The following is a 24,212-nucleotide window of genomic DNA, read 5'->3' as shown; positions in this document are numbered from 1 at the left end:
ATTTTGTAACTGTTGGTTGCTAAGCAACAACTGTGGTGTTTAATAATTTATAAGCCCTCCTTTCCGTCACGGGCTACTGAGAGTGCTGTAACAGAGCCGTGACTACAACGATGCTGTGACGGAAACATTCCTCACCACGTGGCCCATTGTGGCGCGCTATGATAAATAACATGTTCGTAGTGCGGTCCGTCTCATCTCACTATGTCCTAGAGAAGGACGAATGCTCGTGACAGCGGTGCGCCATTTTGCGGGACGTAAACCAAAATACGCGTAATTCAATGCCCCTGTCTTAAACGGCGTCGAGTGGATTGTGTTGGTTTTGCTCTGGAGGATAACATTTTAAAAGCAGGATTTGCTGTCCCGAGGAGATAAGGCCGGGCTGTGGTATCAAACGCAGAGCGTGTGCTGTCCTTTGGCGACATACCACCGCTGGTGGCAAAGCTGATGGCTACGAGATCTCGTTCTCCGTCGAGTTGGTGCCATTTGTTAGAAGGTTCAGTTTGCTAAAGCGCGGTCGATGATGAAAGGCTCCGGTCGCAGGGCTCGGCTCGGCTTAAACTCCTTGAACTTCCCGGCAGCGGACCGGGAAACCCATCGCTCATTCCATTTGTGCATTCTCGTCGTCGTCGTCGTCAGCCGCTCCTTAACGGCTGGGGCCCGCGGGGCATGCGACACGACACCCAACACGTACTTGCTGAAAAGTTAATTTAAAACCACTGCCGGTGGCTAATGCTTTTCTGTTGCTACTGCGCTGCCGCTACTACTGCTGTAACTGTGGCCACTTTTTGCCTCATTTTCGTCGGTCTGGTGTAAAGTAAATCCCTCTGCAGCATACCGAACCGGAAACCGTCACACACTGTTTCGCCTTTTTGCCTCGCTCCTGTCTTCAAACTCGCCGACGAACAATCCACGGGCGAGCGGTGCCCATTTTGTTGCCAGTCATTTACTTACTTCATTTTTCACCACTCGGCACCTCGGCTCGGCAAGTAACTGTGCTATAGTTTCTCCTTAAATTTCACTACGGTGCGTGCTGAAGGGACACTCGCAGTGACAGGAGTCATTTACAGTCCAACGTTGGCATTAATGGGCCCATCCAACGGCAGAGACAGTGAAAAGATTTATTTGGCGGCACGAACTGCACGATAGCGTTTATCACTCACTCTTTCTGTGAATTTCTTTCACGTTCACACAATAATCTTTACGTTAGGACGTCAAAATTATGCAATATCCGTTGCACAATATCACATTCACCCTCAATTTAGCCTCAATTAGTAGGTCGTTAAACGGCTTGTATCGCCTCATATTCCCCAAGTTTGCGGTCTGCTCAAAGTTCAAAGAACCGATCTTATCCCGACCGACGATCATGGCCGCTTAGAAGGCGTGTTGGAGCGTACTTGCCAGCTAATGATAGTCGGTGTGTAAATCTGCCGCACGCATTGGACGGTGCTGGCTTCGTAAATGGCTACTATTAGCGGATCATGAGTCTTCGACCGCTCGGAGCGCATGGTTTCCTGCCGATATGGCCACGGAACGTGATACGCGGCGATTGCTATCTCCACCTAATTACCATCAATTTCCCGTAACGCATCTAGTTTCTTCATTAAAATTTTCCTCATTACCGCGGGCAAACTGGTACGCTTCACACCGAGTAGCTAACGGAGAAGCGAGCAGTTCGTCTCGGATTACAGCGGGGCCAGAATGTATGGACTTAGGACGAAGGGAGCTTAATCCCGGCCTTGAACGCCTGCTGCGCTTCTGCTGCCGTCTGCCTTCAACCTGTGACTCTGTCGGTGTCGATGGCGGCAAATGTTTAGAATCCCAGGCTACACAATCGCAGCCCGGCTCCCGGAACTCGGTCCACCTAATCCGCCACCGGTTCCGTGCGGAGAGTTGGTGCTCGCGAAAAATATGCCCCGAGAGTTCGTAAAGCGGCCAGTTACAACTGCAAGCAGCCCTGCAACCCGCCCGCCCTAAGCTAGCCCAAATCGCGTAAGAAGGCACCGACGCTGTAATTGAGTTTTAGAACCATTTGTCGCTTCTCCCGGCCTCCGACCTGGATTCACTCTACTGCACCGAATGCACCTCGCCGTGAACCTTCCTTCACGGTTTGCAACAACCTGGCATCGTGATAAGAAGCAGCAGTGCACGCCACGTCCACTCGGTGCGGGCCTTTTCGCCGGTGGACGTGCAGAGTGCAGGAAATGCAGGCGGTGAGTAAAAATATCGGAGCACAAAATTGCGCAATTATCTCATTACGGTGTAGTTGGCACTTTTTACCCCGCCTTGTGAGGATTTTGTTTCACATCTACTGCGGCGTAACTGCGGTGGTACCTCTTCGGCGTCGACAACTTTCGCCGTGGTTTTTAACGACGGCGAATGTTTGCGAGACGGGTTGTAACGGTGGCTGATAAGTACGTGGTTCCGATTCTGGTACGTTTTTCGGGCTGTGTAGATAACGAGGAGGCTCGTCTTTACCATAATTCAGCCTTATAAAATAAAGGTTTCAACAAAAACTTCCACTACTTTGATGGCGTTCATTGGAGGCCCGGTTGCAGTTTCACTCATTTCTTTGAGTGATTTATTAAAAGGATGATTTGGAAAATATTCTTTTGTGAAACGAGTGGTCTTTTCTGGTAACCATGGTAACTAGATTGCAGTGTCGAGGCTAGCTTATGTCACTTGGGTTAAACGGACAGTTAATCGAATTTCGTTTACTTTCTCCTCTTTTTCTGAGACAATCGAAGTAACCCTAGACTGATTGCTTCATAACTTTTCAGAATTAATTTCCGAATGCTTGAAGAAAACATTGAGAGGTCTCCCTAAAAGCATCTTTCATCCCCAATTTATATAATGTTTAATTGACGCCTTGTTGTCCAAAAACCCTGTTGCGAATGAGATAAGATAATTTCACCACAGATCACCGAGGAGATCAGAGCGTATCTAACTTCATTATGGATGAATCTCTCTCATCTCTTCTGTTGTTTGTTTCTCAAATTTTAAACTTTATTTTTTTCTGTAGTAGTATAAGAGAGTCACACCATCAAAGGTTGTGGTCCATTTATGCTTTGTGTACATTTTAGCCAAAAAGTGCTCCCACTCACGACGCCCGACATTCCGACATTCCATAAAGATAACTTCAGCGTGACTCTAATCAAATGATCTCACGAACATGGTCGGAAACTCAAAACACATCCCCGGACCTGGGGTCCACCCGGGTTATAATTTGTTCCACCGGTGCCAGTATCGCTCGGTCTTTGCCAAAGGAGCATCGAGCGGATCGTGCACCGCGGCGTGAGCTATAATGTGGCACACCGTTATCCTCGTGTTGGCCATCGCCATCTGCGGACCGTTCGATTCGAGTTGCGCCTCCCGTAAGTGTTGTAATCCTTCCTGCTCCAACCTGGCCGACTATCCCTGCCCCTAGATTATAACCCTCGCTCCGTTCGTAGCTTCTCCGGTAGCAACCCTGTCGGTGGAGGAAGTCATCGCACGGGTGAACCGTGGTCCACGTTGGGTAGCCACCGGAAACCCGAAGAATTTTGCTAGCGACCTGCAAGGCTACCGTATCGTCGGTGGCACCGAGACGAGCATCGAAGCCGTTCCCTATCAGGTGTCGTTGCGGTATTTAAATAGGCACATCTGCGGCGGATCCATCATCTCTCACTCGTGGATCCTGACGGCGGCTCACTGCCTGGAGTGGTACCCCAACAATGACCAAGTCAGTGCCGCAAGCAGCCGCCGTCTGCCGTCAGTCACGACTTTCAATTTTGCTTTTCCACGTGCGGGTCGACTTTTGACAGATTAGAGTTCACGCCGGCAGTAGCCACGTCTCGTCGGGTGGTTCGCTGCATGAAGTGTTTTACTATCACCTGCACCCGGCCTACGATGTGGCCGGATTCCAGTGGGACGTGGCCACGATCCGGGTGCGCTCGGTCATGGCACCGGGCTTCGGCAGGGCAACCATAGCGCTGCCACCACCGGTCACCGGGGCTTCGGAATGGACCATCGGCGAAAACGTCACCGTGTCCGGCTGGGGCTTCGAGGTAGCGAACGGACGGGTTGCCGATAATTTGCGCTCGGTTCAGCTGGTGGCCGTCTCCCGGGCGAGTTGCAACGAAAGCTGGTCCGGTTCCATCACAGAGGAGTGCGTTTTCGGGGCTCGCGACCTTGGTGGTGGCGTCACCAATCTTGCCCATCAGTGCCAGTCGCGGTCTTATCTTATCACAACGTCACCGTATCTATTACTTTTTTCCTCTTTGTTCTTGCAGCATGCTGTGCGCCGGAGCTCCGCTTGCCGATGCCTGCGATGGGGACAGTGGCGGGCCGGCGGTACAGGATGGTGTTCAGTATGGGATCGTATCGTGGGGCGCGTCAAAGTGTGGCAACCTGCCGGGAGTGTACACCAACTTGGCCCACCCGTCCATACGCACGTTCATACAGCTCACCACGATGGTGTAATTAATTCGCCCGAAGAGGATTATTAAGCTCCCGGTTTTCCGGTCCGAACACCGGTCAATGGACGTTGCTCGGTGCATCGAGATTGATGTCCGGGATAGTTCCAACCGAGCTTAAATATGGCGCTTCATTTACTCGAGCGACTTCAAAGCATGGTAGAATATTGCAATTTAAAGCATGTTACGTGATAAGGACGATTGTAACGCATTCGAGAAGCACTCTGCAATATATATTTATCTCGGCATTTTTGTGTGGCATGGGAAATTGATTGGGAATTTGATTTGCTGATTCGGTTCCCAAATCAACCAAATCAAATTTGTGAATCCATCACGTCAATGGAAACTGTTCTGGTATCGAATATTATTGTGATCATCATGATCATTGTGATAATGTGATCAGTGCTCGTGATCATCAATCCCAGTTGGAATGTTCCAATCTCCCGATCTGTTGGAAGCTCCCGAAGTTAATGTTGGAACCTTTAACATTCAAATTAAATTAACCCAACAGAACGTTGGTTAAAGTTTCCACAACTTTGGACTGTTTGTTGCCTAGCAACCATAGCATGCTTGAATGCTGAGTCGGGCAACAAGATGGCGATGTATTGGCGGTGCTTTCGGATGGCTCAACGACATGGCGACAAACAAAAACAGACCGGTTACGGGTACTGGCAGGAAATAGAATTGACTGCATAAGTACGGCGAGAGCATAAACCGCTGTCGTCGAGGGGATGAGTTTGAACCGGCCCGACCATTGAATATGCTACACCACGCTCGGATCGGCCCGCTCCGCACGCTAGCTCTGTGTCATGCATGCTAAAGGGAGCTCGGAACGCTGGAATGCCACCCGAACCGTAAGGAAATAAAAACATACCAAAAATGCCTTCCCTTTCCGAGGGCCACGGCTGGCGATGGCGAGGATTTTTCACAATCGCACCAGACACAATATGCGAAAGCGATCAACTCCGGCGCGGCTGTGTGATGACAAACACTTCCCAAAAACTCGATCCAGCCCTTGAAAACATCAACAACGATAGTGACGGCACTGGGAAACCGGGCCATACTCGGAACCATTTCGGGGGTTACGCCGAAACTTTGCTCTCGATTTGACTGCTAAGCAAAACAAATATGGTCCCGGCTTCCGGCTGGCGAGCGATGGCGGCAGCGGTGAGTGTTTTTATTATTTTTCCCACCGAGTTTCCTTTGCATTTGCGCCTCACGGAGCGAGTAAAGTGTTTTGACAGAACACGCAAGGTGAGTGCTCAGTTACCCCGGATCGGTTCTGTGTAAGGACGCGACGCGCCATTGAGTTTTATTTCACACATTTGTGCTCGTTATGAAAATCGAGTGTCATCGTTATCCTGCGCCGGGGACGGTCTGGGACTGACTGACAAGAGCCTCTCCCGGCGCCCGGCCTGGTGTCTCCCACAAGCTGATCCCGATCGGAGCGTAGGAGCCAACATGTAAATACTTTTGCAACCTGTCGATTACGTCCTGCCAACGGGTTTTCTACCAGCGTCTTCCTCGTTCCGTCGTCATCATCGTCGTTGTCATTGTCCTCACAAAACTGCTGGGTGAAGCCACATGAAATCATATCTATTGAAAAACATGCTCAGACAAATAACGCCCACTTTCGGGGACCATATGGCGTTCGGTGGCGTTCGGGGACTCACTCTGAGAGTGTGGTTCCCGCACGAGTGATTAAAATGGATATCCTGGGCCTTTGAATTGGAAAACAAATCGTTGTGTAACACTGACAATAGTTTACGATTCGACGCAGCGTCCCGTTTGTCGAAGCATCAAGGCCTCGGCGCCACCAAGTCTCTTTAGAATTTAGAATCCACACTCTCTCGAGACTGTGAGAGTGCTCGTCGACAAACGGGTAGATCCATTACAATTAGCAGCGCACATCCCGTGCCTGGGGACGACCATCCCCGAAAGTCACCCAAAGTCCAAGAGCGACTGCTGGTTAGCCTTCTTCAGTGAACATGCTGGAAAGAAAAAGTTTGTTTGAAGCTCTTCATGTAAATTCAACGCTCGTTGAATCGAACGGACGACGACGGACGGGACGATGGGATTTCTCGAGAAGTTTCTTTCGAGTTTCGAGACCAACTGGGTTCCAGCTGAGGCCAACACTTCTAGAGAAAGGATGTGCTCATCGGAAAGCTTCTTTAGTAAGCACTAAGCAACCCGTTGCTCAACGTGACGCATTCAACTGACAGTACTAATCATAGAAACAAAACATGTATTATAAACGTAAATTGAGTGTACTAAAGAACGAGTGCGAAACGTCATACAAAACGAAATTTATAATACTTGTTTAACCAAATAGTAAAAAGCTACCCAGGACTCGTTCGGCAAGTCCCGCATTCGCTCTTAGGGTTCTCGTCGTCCGAGAAGGAGAGTTGGGAGAGTTGATCAGAGTAAAGTTCGAACCCGGCAGTACCCGCAAACCAGGTTGACATTCCGTCCGTTTGGCGGACTCGACTTGGCGGTTGGACTTGAAAGATAAACAGCAAACTTCCGCCGGCAGAGCACTTTCGGGCCCGGGGCGAAACTTTCGGAGTCACAATTAATTCTAACCAAGCGGATCGTTGTTTAGTTGTGACGCTTTTTCCCGGAGCGCGGTTGGTTTGGCCAATATTCGCGGATCCCCCCCCCCCCCGGGCCGGTTTGCTCTGAACTAACTTTTCAATGCGAGCGAGTTTGGTTTTCAGTTCAACTTTTGGGGCATCTTGTTTGCCCACGGATCGGACACTGAGTGATATCAATGGAGCTAATTAACGCGCATACATCGCAGTATCTGGCACTACTTGCGAGCCAACGATACTTTCGTAAGCTGCTGAACGCCCGGCAAGGCCCGTTCTAATCCGGTTTCCCGTTAAACGGTACCACCTGCCCGGGAAGCGTCGGGTTTTCTCCACACACTAATTGAGTTAGGCTTTCGGCGGACCGTTTTTAATGTACTCTTCCGACGACGACGTCAACCGCTAAGACCCGAGCCGTGCTTTCCGTATCAGTCGTTGACCAGTCGCGGCGCCAGCAAGGCTCCCTTAAAGCGATGGTGTCTGTTCGGCTTCACATTCGACTCCGGACTCCGTTCGTTTTGCCTCTGTCCTTCCGGCAAAGCCGAAGTGGATCCGGTCGCGGGGGCCGGCGAAGGTGCCGTTTGGCGTTGGAATTTGATTAAATTCTCCAAGCTTTTTTCACCACCAGCGACAGGCAGCAAGGACCCAGTGGGGTACGTGTCGGGGAAAATCTTTTAGCAACAAGCAAAAAACAGCAGCACGGAATATGCCCGGGCGAGGTGGTTGATGGCGGTGGCGGTGGCGAAAAGTTTATATAAGCTCTTTAAATTAATATTCCGCCGGACGGCCAAACCAGAGATGAACTTGACGCAAACCGCGAATGAAATCGGCTTTTTCTCATTTTGCGTCGGAATAGAAGCGCCCACGACCTAGAGAGAAAGTCAATGCCATTTATTTGAGGCCAGATAATGAACAGAAAGACGGATTTTTTTTTCGGGACCTTCTAAACCGCGCGATGCCCTTTCGTTGGTGGTGAATAAATTTAGCATCGGACGATTCGCTTTAAAATCGTACGACGCGCGATTAGCGCAAACCAGGCGGCGCCGTTCGGCGACAAGCACGTGTCGAAGATGAAAGAAAACGGTTCGCTCATTTGCATCAGCCGCTCGGAGTCGCGGAAAGGCTTTGGGCAGGTATCTTAAGATCTTGTTTAATTCAATACCGTTCGCTGGAAGCGAATAATGCGGCACAACGGCTAAAGCATCGAAATGAGCCACGCAGAGCCTTGCGCCTTCCGTCTGATAAACAGACCATGTGGCGCGTGAATGGCGGAACATCAGTATAGCTCATCACTCTGGGGAAGAGATTAAATTTTCGCTGTCCATTAAAAGGCCCTTTATTTCAATCTATATTCCATCAAATCGTCAATCTTTCTGCAGATAACAGTTTCCTTTGAACGGACTCTGATCGAACCGAAGCCATCACGAATCAGTCATCGTCATCATCGTTAGCGGACGCTTAGAGCTCGCCTTTTCCCAACATCCGTTAATCCGGCACCTATTAGCTAAACTCTCGAATGCGTTCTAATGAGCCGTGGGGCTAGACCACTAGGAGGGGTCTGATCGTCCCCAACAATGGCACTTGAGGGCGCAACCACGGCAGCCAAACCACATCACGAACCGGAAGCCCGACTTTTGGAGAAGCACCTAATAAAGTCTGCTAATGTAGTGTCCTTATCAGTGCTTGGGCGATGTACTTCCCGAGCGTATCGAATCAGCAATCGACGGACGGAGACTTCGGAAAATGGTTGTTGCTTTCCCGCGGCCCGGAAAACTGTAGTTCGTTCCGGTTGCCGTCCTCGTTATTGGAGCATTGTGACTCGCACAGCATCACCGCAGCAGCAAGAGTTCCCCCTAAGGCGAAACCGTCCGAATGTCGCAACGCTTATTTGATGTCTTTACTTGCTGTCGGGGTCGAGAGTGTACGCTGTAACGTGGTTGTTGTTGTGTTGGAGGACATCTTCGACACTAACCGGCGAATGCAGCCCACGAACCAGACTTCCAGAACGACCGTGCTCATTGCCACTTTCGGTACCGGCCAAAGGATGGGTTTATGGAACGCGCCACGCACACGCAGAAGCACATCATTCGCGTAGTGCTGTGGAGTAAGATTTAAAATTACGATAATGATAATGTATTATGATTACTTTTACGATCACCATCATCCCATATTTTATGCGTATGCGCCGTTACGGACACGCACAACGCACTAAAATTTCACTTTCTTTTCCCAACATGGCACATGCAGGCTACCACCCCCCGGGGAGCCAAAGCCGGCCGCTGCTCCCTCCGCGTTTCGGGAAGCCCGCACGAAAGGATAAATGCACGAGCCGTGAACGTAGCTTTTACGGGAATTAAACCCGAGGTCTGCTTCGACAAATTTCTTGTGTCGCTAACAGAATTACACGAAAGAACAGAATCGTGAGCGTGCCGTACCACTAGCTTCGGCCACAAAGCAGCAACATGATATTACCCAAACATTACAACCCACGCGGCGTCTATTTAATTCTAACAGATGTGTCGCCCGCCAGACACTGTTTGTGCCCTCGTTTGTCACTTTGCTATTGGCATCTATCCATTTCTTTTTCTTAGTCGCAGTAAGTGCCTTAAAACCATAGGCTACTTAGAAACTTTAACATTTTGTTGAAAATTTTATTTATTTGCGTGAGTGAAAGAAGCCCAACGCAATCGTTCTGCTTTCGCCCCGTTTAAACTCGTGTAAAGATTTCATCGCATGCTCCGATAGCCGACACGACATCCGATGGTTTTCCACGAAGTGACAGACAAACTGTCAAAACATCGAAACATTTTTGCGGTTTCTCGTTTGTTCGATCTCGCGCCGTTTCCAGCAAAACTATTTCCGGCCTGACTGTGGCTTTTCACTGCCCCATTCCCAGGAGGGTGGCCTTTGATGGGGGCCCTCCCGGGTCACGTGGTCGATAAGGTTGTCAGGACCGCGCTCGAGCCTCCGAACCAGTTTCGGCCATAACATGAGTGAAAGCAAAATTTCCGGATTTATTAGGAATTCCAAAAACTATCCACGACTTACTCGCACGATGAGCCAGAGTTCGAAATCAACTAACTGGAGCGCAAAAAGCACTTCGTTCAACTGGGTTAAATACTTTGCTGCTGCTGGATCAATAGATCAAGAAGCCTTCCCCGCGTGTTTTTAGACAACACCAAAACCACAAACCGGTCGTAATCCCACTAACTATTCCGCTCGATCACGATTCAACCCAACACCGACCGGGAAGAAAGATCCTCGCAGCCGCAAAAACGGCCTCAAATAAAAATGCGGGAGACGGGAAATGAAAGCGATATCTACCGGTTCCCGGGGGCCCGGAACGGTGGCTTTCACTGTAAAATGATTGAATTTCGATTTTCCATCTCGACGGACAGCCTGGGTCCTGTTTTTCCTCGATCGGGGCGCGGGAGCGTAAACTGTTTTCATCCGAAAACCGGCAGCCACCGGTCCACCGACGCAACTATCGGCCACGACATAGGCCAACCGGAACCGGCGGCCGAAGCCGGTGCTTGGCCGGATTTAAAAAATCAAAGGGTTTTTTTTCGGTCTGTCACAACTTTCTGTTTTCCGTTCCGTCTTCTCCACTCGAACTAACCACCAGAATGGTGCCGTACCGTGTCGTGTTACGGCTGCTGTTCCTTTGCTTGTTTTCCGTTTTTTTTCGGTGCCCATGATCTCGACCACTAGAAAAGGAGCCCCATTACTTGAGCAACCAGACCGGGGCGTTGGGACGGTATCGGGAATCAGGCGCCAAGGAAACGCGCAAGGGAAATGAAAAATGGCACGATGGGATTATAAGGAAATGAATCCTGTGTTTGATTGAAAACTTTCGATTTCGACCCCTGCCCGAGCTGCCAGGCCGATGTCGGTCTGAGTCAACCTGAGGAATGAAGTCGATGGCAAACGTACCAATCGCCGTCATCGCCATCGTCGATGCCGTCGGCGACATCTCCGACGAAGAAAGGAGTGCAAAAATGTTGACGTTCGTCCAGAGGAATTGAATGGTAAAAGGGCGACCGTTTGAAGTTGTCCTTCGGTCCCGAGAACGCAGACATGAGCGATTTTATTATTCAAGCGTGTTTGGTAGGGCTCACCGAATGTCACAGAACCCTGGAAGACATGTGCCGGTAGGGCCGAGGTGTGTGCCATTTTGAAATACGAGCGCCTTTAAAAGCGTGATTGAATTTCAGTTCGGCGCGTTGCAATTGGTTGGTTGGGCGGAACCCTTGAAGGAGCTTGATTTTTTCGCAATCCTTTGCTGTGCGGATGTGTGTGGTTATGTCGAAAAGGTTCAGCAATAAAATACGGATAGCGAGCGGAATCTTGTTAACAATGACGACCGAAGGGCAATTTTCTCACGGCCCCGTTTACCAAACGGGGTACATTTGTAAGAATCACACGGATTCAAGGTACCACACGGTACGATATAGCCGGATTTCATTAGCCCTCGGAAAGCATAGCCGTGTTCTGGTTCCGAGAAAAGGTTTCGGGACTTCATCATTACCATTTCCAGCCTTTTGCAGCATCCGATCCAAACCAATGGCAGGAACTATCAGTATTGGCAACTTCTCATCGTTATTGGCACTTTTGGGGACTACAAAATTAATTCTTCCTCAACATCGTACGAACAAAACGATCGATTGGAAAACTCATAACCTCCGCTTATCGAGGCGCACCAAGATCCTTTGGGGCAGCCTCCCTTAAGACGACCGGTCGAAAGGTTTAGTTTCAAAAACTGGGCAAGTTTCGAACAATGGAAAATGGAAAATATTGCAGCAATTATCGAGATTGGAGCTTAGTGCCATTCAGTCGGTTCGGCGCGTCCCAATATTGCATTCCGTGTCCCCGCACACAACATATGGTCGATAGTGTCTTGCGGAGGAAAGAAGACGTTCCGTGGAACGACGCTCCTTTACCAACATTATGCTCATTTTCTTCCTTTTTCTCAAGCTCGTCCAAAATTCGGTGCGCCTTCATTATGCTTATGCTGTGGTAGAGCACGGACCTTATTCCATAGCGCGAGACACGAGAAGAGAGTTTTATAAATTAAACGACTGGCAACGGGGTCGTAAGGAAGAGCGAACCGTGGGAGGCGGATCTAACACGAAACCGATATTACAGAATCTTTTGAAAATTTGAGCCGGAGTGGCATGAAAAAGCCACCGGTTTACCGGCCCCTCAAAAACCCGCGCATTGAAAAGGGTTGCCCGGAACAAGAAAGACAAAACTAAAAGCATATGAATAATGATCCTCCCCCAAGCACTGACTTGCGTTTCGGCGGAGAACAAAGCTTTTTTGGGGAGCGAAAAATATACCCTTTTCCCGCTTTTTGCCCGGTGCAAAGCCGCTTTCAAAGGGGCGAATTCGGGACCCCGCGGCATCATCACAATTATAAGCTTTCATCGACCAGCGCCGACATAATGGCGAAAGCGAGGTTGAAATTTGCTACGCGATAGTTCCGAGTTAAATTGATACAGCTTTACAAGCACCCCAAGCATTCTTTTAAAAATATTAAAGGCCCTCACGTCGCCGCCACTTAAACTTCAGGATGTTCCGGCTGTCGCCGGAAGGTTCAATTTAGGTAAATTCGGCCAGGGTCGACCGGCTAATTTCGGGATAGTCAAACACCCTCGTTTCATAACACGTTGATTGAAAGAAGCAATCAGAAGTTTGCGAGATTTTTCTCGCCAGCAAATGGGGCCTCGGCGGCCCGGTATCGGACCGTAAGTGGCAGACAGTTTGGCCGCTTTTCCGCCAAAAAATATATCACGCATTTTATCAGTTCTTAAAGAATCCTGGGGATCACAGACACACACATACTTCCAGTTTGCCGGCGAAGCGAGCGAGTCTTTGTTGGCCTAGATTATGGAAAATTTCATTTGAGTTTTATTGAGCCCCGAGTTCGTATGCAAATTGAACCAATTCAATATATTTTGCGCGTGTGCATGTGGCTGTGTCAAGAAGGCACCGCGGAAAAAACCACCCAAAGGTTGAATTCGGTTGGTGCTTCATTTTTTTGGACGATTTTTTTCTTCCTCCCTTTCGAGAGAGAGAGGGAGAGCGAGAACCACACCGAACCCTGGGACTGCTTTTAGTAAATGGACTATTTCCCATAGATTCATGTAAAGCGCGGGCGGTGCAAAGGAAATGAAATGAAGCTGAAAGAAAAAATCGAACGCAAGAGCAAAAGCAAGTGAAAGTTGAACGAGCCTTTTTGCATACATTCCGCCGCTCCATCGTTAGTCATACTTGCGCGAGCGGTCCCTGCTGGGTCTGAGTCCCGAACCCGAAGTTACTGTATGTGTAAGGCTTTCGCGGTGGTTCCACGAAGCACGCCGAACCACTGTTCCCCCTTTTCAGTCGGGACACACAAAGAACTGTGTGTATTGGGCGGGCGAGCATTTGCATATCAAGATCACGGGTTATCCAGTCTAGAGAAAATTTCGTTAAATAACAACAACCACAACCACTACACCAGGGCCAGTGCCACTAGCGGCTGCAGCTGCATCCTTTAAGACAGGGTGGACTCGCCCCCGGTGGAATACGCCATCCGTTTTTGCAGCGTTCCCTCGTAATCCTGTCGATGCAAGTCGCTCGGTGATGCAGAAAACCGTGCACCGATTTGCGTCAATAAATCAATTGTATTTGCATTAAATCCTTTTCCGAAGAATTTTCCTGGATTATGTGGTCAGTGGTGCTCGCTGTGACGTAATGCAGGCTTCCTGTTTTATGCTTTGCCTAAATGGTTGAACAGCAAATCCAATTGCAATCAATATTAACACAAATAAAGATTAATGAAGTCCCCATTCCAATACAGCAAAACCCAAACGAATAGCTTCTTGAACTGTGTTTCTAAGCTTTTGCGAAATAGGCTTCCGAGAATGGTTGAATATTGACATTTACAAATACATCAAAATTATTTGTAATATGTTTTTATCTATAAAAAAGCTATACACTTTTAGGACTTACGGTATGCTTTGTACTCACCTTCAAACAGACAACCTTAAGACTCAATGTATCTCGTCACTCTGCAATCAGCGACTGCACCGAGCATTCAATTTGCTATGTTTGCTCTCCGGAACGGCCCAAACATAGGTAGTGCTTGGACTCTCCTGGATCTCTCCCAACTCCCACAAGGAGTGCTTGGATCCTGGATGTCGTCTCCCAATGCCGTTCGCATTGCACTTTAACGCTTCGATGGCGACGATGCCGAAGGGCAACTAATTAGGCAATAGGCCACCCGGATTCTGTTCCCTTCTGCTGATGTGCAAATTGCCAGGACGACGGCCGATTCCTAATCAGTCGTTCCCAGTAGGATAATCATGGCCACCGGGAAAGATCTACGAATCCGAGCAGAAGCAACTACTAAATGTAAACATCACTGATTTTGAAAGTGTGTAAAGGATGCCAATTAAGTTAGTACACCACACAAGGCGAGCGGCGTAAGGCGTTTTTCTGATTCGAGTGCGTTTAAATAAATGTGTGTTACTGTTGTACGGAATTTTGCACACCTTCAATCTTTATTGTTCACTCAGGCTACTATTAAATAGTTATGTTCCCAACTAAGCCCAGCCCAGGTATTCAAGATGAAATATATGATATCATAAATTAACACCTTTTCCTGTGCCATTGATTTTGGTTTCCTCCGAGCGAGTGAAGGCACATTTTTCGGAACCCGACAAAGGTTTTTTGACAAATTACTATTCTCCGGGCCATAAGGTCGGCAATTTGTTCGGTGCAGATTGACCGTGTCAGCGGTCAGGAAATATCCATTACAATCGTCCCGGGTTTACCTTTGTTGGGAAGTTCAGGCTATTTTTTAAAGAATATTTTCTTATATTACAAATGGCGGTTACCAATCTTTCGTTTCCTCTTTTTGGCTGTAAATGTTTAGTTTAACATAATTTACACCGGGCGCTACTAGCCAGCGCCTCTTACTGAGCCTGATCGCAGAATGAACGATGTCATGGAGGTGACATTTGATTTGCTTGGCTTAAGTTGGGTCGAATAAGAATACATCCGGATCCTCCGAGTGTTATCAGAAAATGAAAGGCAAAAAGGGAGCAACCGTAAGGGAAGAGAACCGATTTTCAGGTTCACGAGATGCTTTAGCAAATGCAATCTCATTATGCACAGGAGATAATCTTGTTTTCCCTATAAACGCGCCTTCCACCGGAACGGAAGCGGGCCATTCCAGTCGACGGGTTGAATAGGGTCGAAAAGCGGGAACTTCACATTGATCGCTGCTTTTGGGGCTTATCGAAAACTGTCGTCTTGCAATGAGACCGCCGAGGGTGTGTGTCGACTGAGCAGAAGATGACGAACCGAACGTAGACGATTGCGGGAACGAGGACGATGATGATAAAGCAATTATGCGACGGTGGGCTGGGTCACCGCTTTCTTGGGACAACATGCACCTTCCGAGACAGTTGGCGGCGATTATTTCGGAGGCTTTCGGGGACTGCTGCCATCGCAGGATGTGCAGCAGGAGCAACATTTCCGTGGCAGATACCTTCGTCTCCTCAGAACCGTCTTCTGCAGTTTATTTCTCTTCCAGAATACAATCTGCCAGTCTGCGCGCTGTGTATGTGCTGCTGGCTGGCCTTTAAGCAAATATATTTTTGCCATTTCTGTCACAAGATTGGCAGTGACTTTTGAGTGTGACGCTTTTGGAGGCTGCAAACGTCGTCGCAGATGACAACTGGACAGCTCCGGTCCGTGTTTGCTTCGATTCAATTACCCTCCCCGAGGATGTTCGAGACGGCTCGGCTGGGCTCATTGTTGGCAGCTTAAACACGGAGGCCGCACCGTTGCAGTCATTAGCAAATTGAACATCTGATCTATAATTAAGATAAAGACGTGTGCAAGCAATTGCGCACTGCACACAAAATGCAACGCCTGCTTGTTCTTCCTGGACCACATGAAAGGCTCGGTACGGCGGCTGCTTGTTGTACGGTTTCAAGTGCCTTCGAGCGGTGCTTAGCAAGCCGTTGTTGGGTTGTGCCTCACAAGATCGGCACAGCTTCGCCATCTTCGTTGAAGTATGAACAGTATCGTTTTCACAAGCTCCTTGGTATCGAGGCTTGATATTGAACCATAACAATAGAATCAACTATTTCAATCCATCAATCAAAGAACCATTAATAACATAGGGTGGCGGTGAGCGAAATGAAGATGTGTGGTTCGACACCATACCATTATATCTCCATCTCAATCGTGTGGCACACGATTTTAAGTTCAACCATTGTGGTGTAAAGTTGTGGGCAATTTTCGCTACCTGACTACATGTTGATTTTCCTTTTTTCCGATTGGTTCCCCCCGAGGGAACGAACAGAGTAACGATCGATCGAGCGACTCACGGTCCTCCGTCTCCGTGGAGACGTCCGTGAAACTTGAACTGGCCGCAGGTGATTGATGCGGGGCAGCTGACCGGTTGTCCGTATCGGTTGTATTTCCCCTGGTAATGCTCGTGCTCGAGTGCTTGTTTGACACGGTCCGAGCCAGTTGTGGGCTAATTATGCAAATTACATGATCATGAGGCCAACCGGGTTAGCACTGCTGTTGAGTCAGTTCATGGTTGGTCCAGTTCCACGCTTCGTTCCCGTTATTGACCAAGAGCAATCTGCGTTGCCCTGGGTCGGGCATTTGCATTATTTGCATTCCGAAAAGGTTGGCCCTATTTCAAGCCTGCTTGAAGCTACCTCGTCGTGTAATGGAAAGCATTAAGACTCATCAAAGTTGCCAGTGTCAAGATATGTGAACAAGCGTTTGAGGTTTGGTGATTTAAAAGTCCATTAGTAACCCAACCCCATGTCAATTTACTGACCGCCTTCGATAACATTTGTGTAACGTCGTGAGTGCAGGTGTTAATTGATAAAACCGTGCACCAATTGTTTCCCGGGCAGCTTTAAAATATACGTGACAATTCAAAGCAACTCGACTGACTCGATATCCACCGCACCGTGTGGTTCCGGATGAAGACACATAACCCGGGTTATCGATTGGTCGTTGCTGTTTCGCTCAGCCGGCCTCTCGTTGGCTCTGTCGCTTGTGCTGAGCGATGTGAAGTTTTCGGCATTTGAAATTGAGTGATGTTCGAGCTCATTAAATACGATTTATGGACACTTTGGATGACAACGGTGCCATTAGCAAAAGTGTTTGGCGTGTTTTGCGAGTCTAGGGACCGGACTACCGCACCGGAACGGACCGGATGGAGCACGAGCCCCAGGCAGCGAATTGATTTATGGTAATGAGTGACGGATAGACAGGATCTTGGACGCAGCCATTAATAGCGATAATTTGTTAAGTGATTTTTCTTCCCATCGGCCCCTAGCATGGCATAGTTGCGTGTCATTCGTTCACATTTCAGCTGTCATCGTTCCTCTACAACTCGCTGTTCGAGTGGCGGTGAAGGGTGAGCCCGCGTTTCAAATATGCAAAACCACGAATAGCTGCACATCACGAATTTCTCACGAACCATTCACACAGTTCGCGCGATTTCGATTGCCGTTTATTGAATCGGTTCGTGCAGCACGATTTGCGGGAAGCTTTTTTAACACGCCCCAGCCAACGCGGTGGCAGAACTTCAAGTTGCCGGTACGTTGTTCAAACAATTATCTACTGACGCGAGATAATTGAGCTGTCAAAGTGTTGGCACTGCGATATGGTTGACCTCTTCATTACGTGCCTACTACAAGCTCACGAATCGATAGGCTCCACTCCAGTACTTGAATTTGAAAATTCAGGAAACTTTCTACAAAAGGGCACGATTCGCCGTCCAGCGAGAAGCGAGTGCCAGTAGATCCGAGAAACCGTGTCCATCAGTTTTTGCTCCTCATTTTTCTTCGGATTTAAATTGGCACCCGTTTCACATACACTGTTGCATATAAAAGCACTTACCGTACCGACGTGCTTCGATCGGTCCTGAAAAGGGTGACCAAACCAATGCCGCCCGGTGGGTGGTTGAGGTATTGCCTTTGGCAGATTGCTGAAAAGATGCGTCCATGTATCACGCAGACACACAGCCCGAGTGCCCAGGAAGTTCTAGAGAGCCAATGGCGGGCCTTCAAGCATCCGCACCCGGAGCCGAGGCAGACAAGGCTATTTGCTCGCTAAGATACAAGCGCCCGAGAATGAACTGTACGGGAGGAAAAAAGTATGAAAAGTCCGTGAATGGAAGCGGTAGTGAGCAAAAATACTTCACACTATATCTTCTGGATAAACTACACGGGATGAAAATACTTGCACCTTCGGTATGCGGCCGTGTGGCTACGGTGCCAATGCAAACAGGCACGTTCCCTCGCCACGTTGGAGTGATGATGAAAAGAAAAAGTGAAAAACGTTGATAGAGCATGGTTTAGGCTTTCAAATAGCCTCACCGAGGCATTCTTCGTCGGCCGGCGGCCCGTGAAGAAGAACGGATTCGATGTCTGTGAACGGTAAAGTACGCCTTCGAGCAAAACGTGCGCCTTCGAAAGGAAATTCCATTTCACAGGAGCGCAGCACTTTACTCGAAGCGTCCAATTCTGGGCTTCCTTCCAGACAACGCTTGTCACTTAAGCAATTCATATTTCTGTTCCCTCCAGCCAAAGGCGGGGTGGGCGAGGTGGAACTACTTCTTGTTGTTTGCTCCACCTGCTACCAGGACAGCGGGAAGGACCTCTGCAATATTGTGTATCGCGTTTTGAGTTGTATATTCTTTACTGCTGCTTTGCTGCTGCTGCTGCATCCGGGTTTGGCGTTATGGTTGCTCTCGTTCAAGCTCCGGACTTTTGGAAAAGCCACCATTGCCCGTAATCCATTGTTTGCCCGCTCAACTGCTCCGGCCATCCCCGGCACCCCGTCGCCCAGGTGGCCCAGTCATCGAACTGTGCATCGAACATTGCACCGACACCGCATTTAACGCCAAACGAACGTGTAGATTGGTGGAAACGGGTTCCAGTTCTACACATCTATGACACGTTGGCCGAGAGAGTTCCACACTTTTTAGGGGCCCGCCGAGTCACGTATTGTCACGGTGCAGTCCAATAATAAAGTAGCGCAGAGTTATTGTTTGATTGCCGCGGTTGGACGCAGAGGATAACGGCAACATCGACTGCTGGCTTTCGAGGATTACCATTCCGCCATTGTCATCCACAAATTCTTGTCCCGTACTGGTAAATTTTTATTACCAATTGCGTTTGAAAGGCTGGGTAACGCAACAAGCGATACAAAATCTACTTTTCATTAGTTATTTGTGGTTATTGGAAACCGTTTATTGGATTTTTAAATCGATTCTTTATCCAATTTATTTGAGAGTAAATAGCAATCCATCTTTTTTAAAGAGCAATTGTATAAAAACTCAAGTGAAATAATTCGCGCTCTGGCATGCACGCAATCAATTAAAAAGCATAATAGTAGGCCATTAACGATGCCATCGAAGCTATAACGATCTAGCAGCCATTGGAACACATTAACTGTTTAGAAACACATCACTCAATTAGCAATCGAATTCAAACTAATTAAACCGAATAATGTTAAATAACTCATACGAACAACGTGCTTAGCACCAGTGTGTTGGGCTACCTGAAATAATATCTCTTTCAAAACCGATTTTAGATTTAGCAAAGGACGTCCTGACCAAAGTTTCCATAGTGACAAACCCGATGGAGGCGCATGGTGGCCCACTAAATGGCGACTCATGTGGTGTGGTCGTCCGTACAAACACTGAATGGGCAGTCTCGGGACCGGGCTGTTTTTGATGTTCTGCGCTCTCTCCTTCCTAGAACGTCGGGCCCCGGGCCCCATTCAGCCGTTGATGTACTGTGCTATGAATCGTCAAAAATCAACCACTCCAGGCCGGAGGGCACCAGTCAATGATAAGCATCGTCAATGGCATGTGTGACATTGCCGCGAAGAGCGATGAAAATAAATCTTTTCCGCCGACAGCAATCGGGCGATGGCGGTGGTGCACCGGCCAGAGAAGTGCAGTGCACACCATACAGCGCCGCAGGGAAGAGCCTTTGCCAGGCATCCATCACAATCACCCGGCCGCCGCCCGCCGGTCCTCTGCTGACGGCTCGATGGAAGCACAGCAGGTTTATGGCCGGGTGTACGCGAACCGGTAGATTTATCGATCTGTTATGGGTTTATTAAAAAGTTTCCTACGGCTCCTAGAGAAGACGGAGGCCATAGGCCGGCCACAGGCCACCTACCGCTCAGCGGCCCAGAGGGAGTTGTAAATAAAAATGTTTTGTTTGTGCAGCGGGTTCGGGTGAGGTCAGTTTTGAGAATTAACGGCCAGGGGCGGCCCGAAACACTAAAAACCGGACCCGACCAGACCGGCACGGCAGGCAGCGAATGATGGAGATGGATGGAGAATCATTGGAAAGTTATGGCTGCGAGCCGCTTGACCTGCTCCGTAAACAAACATGTCTGCACCAAGATGTGGCCAATTGGTCTGCTGGGGGTTTCTCATATGGTGGTGGTCGCAATCCACTCGATTTGGCAAGCATGTCGATGAGCCCAGCGAAGACAGAGTGGTTTATTCAAAGGAAAATAAATTATGCATCTCCCAATAGTCCCGGCACCCGAAGATTAGAGAGACGCGATTGGTCTGCCCTTTTTTGGCGGAATTTTATGCGACGAGTTATGGGACGAAATACGTAAATTATGATGCCACTTCGGGCCGGCTTAGGATGAGTATCGTTTCAATGTTTCTTTCAACACGACAAACCTGACCTCAAACGAGTCGTGAACTGTATCCGTCCGTAGTGTTTATTAAAAAAATAAATGGCCACGAAAACATCAACATAAATTCCCCCCTTTGGACCCGTGGCGTGACATCGCGTGTCGTTTGTTTTCAGTACTTCAGAGGCCACCATTTATCGACCAACCGATTTTTCATTCATTTACGAACGTCCACATACATTAATCAGGACATAATTTTCTAATTTTCCCAGCATGGCTCCATTAGCGCGTAACTTGTGCCTCGTTTCGTTCTGGCTGGCCATCGATCAGCAGCAACCGCGAGCAGCGCGGCGTCAATTATTTGCGCATCAGCAAAATCGAACCATGTGGAACGCGGAGGGCCACCGTACGTAATCCGGTTTCTGTGCCAACTAAAATCAACAGCCCGATAAATAATGCTCATCATTGGCGGAATCCGACCGAAACTGTGCCGTGTAATGTTTCGAAAAGATGGCAACCCGTGCCCTTGAACCGGTGGGCCGGTACTCGTGTGAGCGGAACCCATTTTTCAATCCAGGAAGCATCACAAAAAACACGGGATCTTTGGAGTATGCTCCCGTTACCTGACTGGCCATCTGTAACCGATGCTGTGCGGTAATGCTGGTTCACCACACGTTGTGGCCATTGTGCCGATCGAACCGATTGAGGGTTCCTTTTTATTTTTGTCAATACACAGTCAGTTGCGATCGATGCATTCACTGCAGTAAGCAATAAGCGAAGGTACGTGCGAAAAGCCGTAACCGACTCACATACTGATTGTATCATCATTGGCAACATATTGGCTCCGGGAGTCCGCACTTCGACCGCGCTGATTAGCTGCGAATAATTCTATTATTTTCTGCTAAATCGATACAAAATAACAGGAGTGGCGTGCGCAGTTTGTAGTGGTTCCCCGAACCACTACGGGCGGGTCAAGTGTAATCGAGCACAAAAACAAATTTCGCTGTCGAAATTCCCGCCCCGTGGTGGTGTTATTTATGGTAAAGGTACGACCGCAACCACTCCACAGTATGTTCATCTGGAAAAATGGTGGTCGCTCACAGGCTCCAGTCCTTCACGGTTCGACTCGCCCGGTTCTACCCGCCAACGTCCGTTGTAAGGGTGTGGGCAACAGCTGTTGGCGGTTCGCGCTCTTTCCGTCCCGAGTCAGACGAGCTCATCGGGCGAGATTTCCCATGTGAATTTTTCTCAAAAATCCGGCTATACGAGCTTGAAAAATGAGATAACATATTTTCCACCAACCGACCGACGACGGTATCGAACGAACGAAGAAGACGAGCAAACTTTGCGGAGCGCGGAAAGTGCATTTTGTTGCACCATCAATGAGGATAGTGATTGGGATTTTTTGCTGCCACACTAGGCTGGCCACACAAATTGGGACTCCTGGAGTGGGTTGGATGGTTGATTGATAAAATTCTTTTCCTGCTGGGGGCTGCAAGAGGCTCATTTTTAATGAACGAGACAATTGAGATGGGTGGAAAAGTTTATCTATACCAGGCGTATACATTTCAACACAACTACTACGTCTATGCGTTGAGAATCGGGATGTTTGTAACACACAAAAAATGTTAAGAAAATTGTTATGCAAATTTCTATTTTATTTGAAGTATCTATCATCGCGAGCTATACATTCCACCTATCTCTCTGCTAAATCATGGATTCCCAGACGAAAGAATTCTAAAGAAACGAAACTAAGTGCTGCTCAGCCAATACGTGTCCCATCGATGAAAAAGAATGATATTCGGCAAAAGCCAAGTCTGGCGAATAACACGGGGAGGGATAGTAGTTACCATCCAAGTGATTTGATAGTATCCTGAAACTGTTTTGCTTGTTGGGGTCATGGAAGCCTCAGGCCACGGCCCACCAGGCGCCTCCATGTTAGATAAGAGAAACGGTTTTTTGGTCTTTTTTCGATCAATGCATGTTTCAAATTGATCATTTCTTCTCAGTAGCGATCATATTTAACGTTTTCATCAGGTTTTGGAGCTTGTGAAGCATCACACCTTTCTGTTCCATCAGAATGCCCGTTTTTTGGAGTGCTTCGAGGCTTTTGTTTGTTAAGTCAAAATCTTCATTTTGAAATATTTTAAATCACTTAAAGCACTGCGATCTTCCAAAAACAGGTCCCAATAAGGTGCGATTTAGTGCGATTCCGAAGCAGTTTTCTTCAAGAGGTAGCAGAAAAATAACAATCCCCGTAAAACGTCTTTTTAGGCACAAAAGTTGACATGGTCTAACCCTTTAAAACATGTGTTGCAAGGGGTACTCATGGGTTTGGTTCAGGTATTCATTTACCTGACATCAAAATAAGGTAATGATGAATGAACAGCAAAACTAGGAAGTCCCAATTGGCAGGTACAGCCATCTTTTTAACATCCCGATTCTCACAAGAAGATGCATCTAAATTGAACATACACCGCTTAAAACATATCTTAACAAAGACCAAAACAAACATTTCATTAATTAACTAACACGTTTTAGTAACCGCAACAGACAGCAAGTAAACGATCTTTTATTTCAATTTTATGGCATTTTATGGCATTTTATAGCATTTTTAGCATATCAGCAAGAAATCCAACTTAGTTATACTAGTTCCAAACGACCTAGGAATTCGAACCATCTCTTTTATGAACATTGTCCATTGTCCATGATTTGTTTTACGAAACCACCATACAACTACAACAAACAACAACAGAAACAAGGCCATGGCACAGTCAAAATATCAATTTGCGTTTCGCTTTGCGACAAAAACTTGAATAAGCCACATCAAAGAACGGTGCAAAATAATTTAATACTCCCGTTTTAACATATTGCTAAACGTGTGCCCCATTACTCTTACGCTACAGGGTGGGCTTTAGCGGATCCGATAATGGTAAAGAATGAGTATCGCTGGTGACACACCGCAACACCACCACCACACCGCGTGTGTACCGCCTTTTCCCGACGGACCCGAGCCCGAAACTAATCACCACGATTGTAATAAATGAATTTTAGTTTCGCCCTTTTGTGCCCTTCCGCGGATAAAACAACACAAATTAAAGCGCCGAGCCAGGAGCCAGGACCCGAGAGCAGACACCGAGACAAGCAAACAAAACGCAAACGCATAAAAACGTGACAAACCACGTGGTTAGGGCGGGCGCGAAAAAATTGGCCACAAAACCACCCTGGCCAGCCTGGGGCCCTCCGGGGTGACCGAATTCGCCTTCGCTTCGCCTTTCGATTATAATTCTCATTTATTTCATACTGAAAGTAATTTATTGTACAATAAATAACCAATGCCAGCGAGCCAGCGGTACGCGGCACGCCAGCCTCGACCTGGCGAGCTGGCTGTGCCGGATTTAGGTACACAAGCTGCCCACCCGAAAAGGCTTAATAGAATAAAGAAAAAAAAGACACGTCCATTAAACAAACCGGCAGGACA

The 24,212-nt window shown here is 48.2% G+C and overlaps 1 protein-coding gene across 1 annotated transcript; it reads left to right on the top strand.

Annotated features, from left to right (window-relative positions):
• The first annotated feature begins 3,301 nt into the window (after positions 1–3,301).
• Positions 3,302–4,458, top strand: LOC131211559 (trypsin epsilon-like). Its single transcript, XM_058205072.1, has 4 exons — positions 3,302–3,371; positions 3,450–3,718; positions 3,801–4,144; positions 4,269–4,458. The coding sequence occupies exons 1-4, from the start codon at positions 3,302–3,304 to the stop codon at positions 4,456–4,458; spliced, it is 873 nt and encodes a 290-aa protein (XP_058061055.1).
• Positions 4,459–24,212: the final 19,754 nt, after the last annotated feature.

Source organism: Anopheles bellator, chromosome 2, assembly GCF_943735745.2.
Source record: "Anopheles bellator chromosome 2, idAnoBellAS_SP24_06.2, whole genome shotgun sequence".
Taxonomy (NCBI): Eukaryota; Metazoa; Arthropoda; class Insecta; order Diptera; family Culicidae; genus Anopheles; species Anopheles bellator.
This window is presented reverse-complemented; position numbering and strand designations above follow the sequence as displayed.

Coding starts and splice junctions, on each gene's coding strand:
- LOC131211559 (XM_058205072.1), top strand. CDS start 3,302: ATGTGGCACACCGTTATCCTCGTGTTGGCCATCGCCATCTGCGGACCG. Junction 3,719..3,800: donor GGTACCCCAACAATGACCAA/GTCAGTGCCGCA, acceptor GACTTTTGACAG/ATTAGAGTTCACGCCGGCAG. Junction 4,145..4,268: donor TCCGGTTCCATCACAGAGGA/GTGCGTTTTCGG, acceptor TTGTTCTTGCAG/CATGCTGTGCGCCGGAGCTC.